The sequence below is a fragment of the Lontra canadensis genome, unplaced genomic scaffold, assembly GCF_010015895.1.
Source record: "Lontra canadensis isolate GAN:19392208 unplaced genomic scaffold, GSC_riverotter_1.0 scaffold25, whole genome shotgun sequence".
Lineage (NCBI taxonomy): Eukaryota > Metazoa > Chordata > Mammalia > Carnivora > Mustelidae > Lontra > Lontra canadensis.
The window spans coordinates 16,737,935-16,743,934 of record NW_022631019.1 but is presented as its reverse complement, the minus strand read 5'-3'; the positions used below and the strand labels follow the sequence as shown (position 1 = coordinate 16,743,934).

The following is a 6,000-nucleotide window of genomic DNA, read 5'->3' as shown; positions in this document are numbered from 1 at the left end:
CAGAAGTGAGCTGGGAAGATTGTGGGAGGAGAGAGGTTTGCACCAAGGCAAGAACAGAAAACAAACCATCAGGGCGTTACGTTGAAAAATGGGTTTAGGAATAACAGGAATTCACCTCGTTGGGACTTAGCCCTTTCCCTGCACCGCTCCCTTGGCTTCGCAGATGCATGTATCTGCCGTACTTCTTCCTAACAATTAGCTGCAAACTCTGTGAGAAAAGGTCCCTGCTCTAGCATTTGTTAACAGTGCTCTGGAATGGTGCCAACTTCAGCGATTTCTCACGTTCCGAGCTGCCCCAACGATGTGCAACGGGTAGTCCGGGGACAGTTTTCCGATCGCTCCAAGAGATGATTTTTGTCCGTGAAATTCTCCAGCCAGACGGCCAGCCAAATCAGCCTTAAATTGTGCTTCAACCGGAGCCCAAAAGATGACCCAGAAGGAGGCCCGACCGCGTGGCGGTGGGCGTGTCTGGGGCGAACGCCTGCGGCGGCGGCGGCGCCGGCGGCGCCGGCAGCGGCTGGAGGGAGGTTAGGGACGCCGCGGCGCCGGCGGAGGGGCGGGAGGGCCGCGAAGGAGCGGGGCCGGAGCGGACAGTAGGGGGCGGGGTTCCGGAGGCGGCCACGCGACGCGAGGCCTAGCTTTTCGGTCTCGTATCGCCCGCGGACGAGGAGCGAAGAGCCTCGCCCACTCAAGGCCCGGTGCCCCGCAGCCTCGCCTCTCTACCCGGGGCTCCACCACGGACCCCTTTGTGTTCCTACCCCCGCCCCGGAGGCGCCCCAGCCGGCGGCGCTGACTTCCCTCATTGGCTCAGCCGACGGCTTCATCGATTGGCTCTCCCGTCGTCCAGCGTGAGCCGCTTCTTTCCGCTACTATTGGACACCCGAGCTGCCTCTCAGGCCGCCGCGCGAGACGATTGCCCGGCCGCTCGGAGTCCCTGGAAGCAGTTCCGGGAAACCCCGCGTGCTGCCGGGATCGCGTCTCTGTCCATGAGGGGGGGAGGGGGTGGCGCGCGCGCCATTTCTAGTCGTTTTCAAAGCGCCTCGCGCTGATTCTCACGGGCCCGGCCGGCGGCCCCAGCTCTGCCCTGGTGAGTCTCGCGCCGGCCCGTGGGGGGAGGGGCCGGGAGCCCCGATCCGACCCGACGGGGCCCAGCCCGGGCTCGGCGTCTTGGCCCCAGTTTCGTTTTCGCTCCGAGGCCCCGGGGTGGGGGTGGGGATGGGCTGGGGGCGGCTTCGGCTTCGTCCGGCCGCGCAGCGGAGGGCCTAGCCCGGCCGAGGCGCCTCCTTGCCCTCGCTCATCCTCTCCCCGCCCCTCCAGCCCCCGGCCGGCGGTCCGGCCCGCCGGGCACCCTCCGCGCGGCCTGCCGGGGACTGCCGTGTTTTTCCCGCCTCCGCCCGCCGCTCCACGCGGCCGGCCCGGCCCGCGGCCTCAGACGCCCGCGGCCCCTTCGCTGCTGTCCTCCGGAGCCGCTTCGCGCTCGTCTCGGCCGGCCTAGCCACGAGTGGGATGTGTTGCTGATCGCAACGGGCATGAGGGGGTGGGGTGGGCAGAGGGCGGGATGCAAACCCCGGGTTACCTGAGCCGGGAGAAAACTTTTGTGGGAGCTGAAGCCCGAGGGCGGATTTGTGTAGGAAGCCTCCCTCCCCTCCCCCATTCTGCATGCTGCGAGCCGAGATTTGAAGGAAAAAATGACTACTCGAGGCCGTGAAACTTAGGCTTCAAGCGGCGCCTGAGATGCATAATTCTAAGAATGTCTTAGGCGCACTAAATTGGAAAGGCGATTCTTTTTCTTATACGGTAGCAATCGTGTTGCCAAAATGTAAAACTTAAGGCTAAGGGGTTCTTGAAAGCTTCAGTCCTCTCATGCTGACCTGTTTGAGATTTTTGCTGTCCTCAAGAGACTCAATTTATGTCTCATGAGTCAGTCGTAGGATAAGGGCTTGACACTCCTAACTCATGAGATAACCGTTAGTTTTCATTTCGTTGGTTCTTTTAAAGCCCGTCTCTTAATATGAAGAATTTGCACAGAGATGTTCAGAAAAAGTCAGGGAGGGGCTAGTGCTGACTTCCCAAATCTCCCAGCAGCCCTTTAAAATCTTATTTAAATGTCTACTTTTTGCAAAAATGCTTAGATCAAATGACTCCAGTCACAGTATATTTGCTGCATCCAGAAATATGGTTTGGCTGTGTGGCATTGTATTGAATTGACACAAGTTTTAAACGGTCTCATACGACATAAAAGAGGTTTTTAAATGAGCACATTGTATTTGGCTTGAAGAGAGAGGTTTTCCTTGATCTGAAAGGTTTTATTTCCTGGAATCTAATTATTTTACTTTTTTTTTGTTAAAGTTTACAAACTTTTTGACAATATCAACCAATTTCAGAATCAACTTGTAGGAGAACCTTTGCAATGGAATGGTAGTCATAAATATTTCTATCTTGTGCTTAATACACAACTTGTCTTTTTTGCTTTACACATACTTAAAAAAAATCACCTTAGCAGATGTTCATTGAACTTTCCTGTTAAAAATTTGCTTTCTTTCTGTGACTAATAGTATTCACAGGTGCAATAACTGTTAAGGGTCTTGTGATACTGAGAACTTTTGAGTTCTGATGATCTTATGGTTGTATTTGGGGGTGCGGGAGCGTGGGAAAACAGAACTATATGTTCACAAGGAGATTTTGGACTTCAGGGTGCATCTTTATAGAAATAGGTTGTATTAATCAGTAAACGTATTCATCTTACACTGTAAGTAGTTTCTTGATGAAAAGTGTGCCAGTTTTGAATGTGTTCGTTTTTGTCAGTTCATCAGAATTTGAGGCTTGCCTTGAGAAACCTTTCTCCACCCAAAGTTTAACGAGAATCTGCGTCTGTGTAGACCTTAGTGGGCTCTCAAGTCTTAATGTTTTGTAATCCTAAGAAGTCATGATATTGATCTTATTTTCAGAATAATCCTTTCTGCATTTTCCTTCCTTCCTACTCTCTATTACCTCGTTCCCTTTGGTCTTTCTCCCTTCCTCATTAACTTCAACCAAATATCAGTGGACTTTGAAATGAAAAGTTGTTTTAGGTCAGAAAACTGCACCTGGTGCACCTGCACAGTGGTTGTAAGCCGTCTGGAAGTGTGGTTATCTTGCGGGGTTTAGTGCTTTTTAGGAAGCTTGTATTTTCTTTGTAGCTGACTAGGTACCTTGAGGTTCATCAAGAAAAGGAGGCTTCTTCTTGAGATTCATCTTCATGTCCTCTATTTCAGTATTTGTTGCAATGTCTTTATCTGCTTATTATCTTCATCACATTAACCACAGACAAGTGCACTTTAATTCCCTGTCTTTCGAGGCAGTATAGAGACTGGCCTTGTATGGTTTTATTATCTAATCTCTCTCTTCAGGGAGTTGGTCCATTTCAGTACTATATACAGGTTGAACATACAAAATAATTCGGGTAGGTTAATCTGGGACATCTGACCTAAGTTTACCCTCATTAGGTAATGTTTGTTGAAACTGTTTGGAAGAAGTTAGCCGTCCATTCTTCGAAATGTTTTTGCGGCTTTACTGATACGAAAAATTCAATATGTACTCATGATTTTTTTTTTTTTAAAGATGCAACCTCAATTATAGCTCACTTTTTATTTTACGTGGACTTAAAACAATCGTTTAGTTTTTAAACTTGGTCATTTTTTCTTTTAAATCTGTGAATGGGAATAGCAAATTAATTTTAGAACAAAAATTAATGTCAAGTTGTGTTGTTGTTGTTTTTTTTTTCTAAGTGAGGCGGAGAAAACCCAAACCACCAGCATGTTGAACTAGAAACAGCAGTGCATTGATCTCACACCTATCCTAGATTTGGAGCAGAACTAGGAAAATTTGAAAGTCCTTAAACCTTGATTAAGTGGTCTGTGGGTGTTCATTCTGTTTCTAAATCAAACTTTTAAAAACTGTGTAAGAATTGAGAGCTGATGGGCTTTTTAGGATTTTGTGGTGATTTGTTGATATGCTTGTCAGGACACAACAGCTGCTTTTGTTAATCAGCAATTCTACCTTCAGTAAATTCAAGCCTTTTTTTTTTTTTTTTTTAACCCCGTGTACATGAAGTTCCTTAAAGATCTAATGCTTCCATGTACATTTTCTATGGGTTTACAGGGTTATTGTTGCAAATTTAGGTCAGATACATCACAAAAGGCATATAATATTATTTTGATAGAGTTTATTAGCAGCATGTATACAAATTAGTTTAGATAAATCATGCATTGTCCTACAAACTAGTTATTTCTGGCTTAATGTAATATAGCTCCTGAATTTTTTCCAGCAGCATAATAAAATGGCTAATCAGGTGAATGGTAATGCGGTACAGTTAAAAGAAGAGGAAGAACCAATGGATACTTCCAGTGTAACTCACACAGAACACTACAAGACACTGATAGAGGCAGGCCTCCCACAGAAGGTGGCAGAAAGACTTGATGAAATATTTCAGACAGGTATAATATGCATTTCTTGTTTCTGACTGGTTATGAAAGTGAGGGCAAACCACTTTGAATTTTATAGATTTTTTTTTAAGGTTAAATAATACATATTGTTTCTGATCTATGTAGAGCTGAATGTTTGTTACTTTCCCTTCATTGAGGGCATATTGGGTTTGACTTTGATATTCTTATTTCATTATTTTGAAGCCTTCTTAGTGTTGAATATGCAGTCTTAGTTGTTTCAGAAGTGTACATCAATTGGTCTTCGATTTACCACCAATTAAAATGTATGTTTCAGCATACCAAATGTTACATTGTTTTTCTTAATCTAAATCAGTCATCATTTTGCTTTTACTTTTCTACTTTTAGCTTCTTAAAGTGATTGTTAAATTAGCTTAGGTCTGATTAGGTGGCATAATAAGAGGACTGGTTAGACAGTATTGTCTGAAACGATAATAAATGTCAGACTCCGTGAGAGTTTGTGGCCTGTCTCGTTTCTAATAGACAAAAATCCACATCTCTCCGTAATCTGGAAGTGTTGGTTTGTAACAGCTGCTTTTTAAAAAAATCTAGAAGTCCCATGGATAAGTGCTTAAGCAAATTTGAATATCTTACTATGGTCGGTTGTAAGCGGTTTGAAGTTTTTAAAGAGGGAGAGAAATATTTACCCTTAGGGAGTGTTGTGCATTAATAAATGTGTCCTCCCCCTTTGGGGCCATAGATGGAAACTTTCTTCCTCTGTGTTTTGTGTGCCTATCCAGATTCTGGGAGAGAGAATTGAATGGTCTCACAAATGTGTCTTAAGTACTGTAGTAACAAATATCTGTTTTTTTGTCCTTAAATTTTTTTTTTTTCAAATCTGAGAAGCTTAGGATAATTTTAGACGTTAAAATGACTTCCGGAAAAACGACTCCTGGGTGATGGTTCCATTTGAAAATCAGTCCCCAGGAACTTTCTGTGACATTCTGCCACAGAGAATAGGCAGTGATTTGCTCAGAGGTGCTCTCTTGCAGAGTGCTTTGTTATTGACAAGAGGCTGATGGTTTGGGTGTAGGGTTGGATTGACAGAATGGATCGATGGGTGTCCTCTGAGTTGTGGCTTTGGGTGGTGGTATGGAATTTTGAAGTAAGGAAACTCCAATAATTAGGCATGCTCACTTTGAGCTTTTAAAACAACTCATGGCAACATTTTCTTAAAGTAACTTTACAAATGGCATTACATTTATTTAAAATATATTTACTGTATGGAATAAAGTTCTTTTTCACTTGATCAAAATGGAGTCACTTTTGATGTTCATAGGGACTTGGAGTTTTAATCTGCCAAATATATCCATTTTATGTTGGATCAATTCTGAAATATATTCCTTATAGAGAGAAATACAACACAAACTTAACAGACTTAAGAAATTACATTTCAGACTGAGATGTTCTGTGTGCAGTTAATATACTACATGTATAGAATACAGTGCAAATATTTTCTGTGTAGTTTACTTGTAAGTCCATAGTAAAGTCCTTAATGCCATTTGAGAAAAAGTCATTA

At 44.4% G+C, this 6,000-nt stretch overlaps 1 protein-coding gene across 4 annotated transcripts in view; it reads left to right on the top strand.

Moving 5' to 3' along the window:
• Nucleotides 1–950: 950 nt before the first annotated feature.
• HNRNPR (heterogeneous nuclear ribonucleoprotein R) overlaps nucleotides 951–6,000 on the top strand; it is a 33,705-nt gene continuing 28,655 nt past the window's right edge. For 2 of the 4 annotated variants that reach the window (XM_032863714.1, XM_032863712.1), the window contains exons 1-2: nucleotides 951–1,087; nucleotides 4,307–4,475. In XM_032863714.1, coding sequence (XP_032719605.1) covers nucleotides 4,319–4,475 — 157 coding nt within the window. In that variant the 5' untranslated portion in view covers nucleotides 951–1,087; nucleotides 4,307–4,318. The remainder of the gene's footprint in view (nucleotides 1,088–4,306; nucleotides 4,476–6,000) is intronic. The other 2 variants (XM_032863713.1, XM_032863715.1) reach the window with 2 other exon arrangements.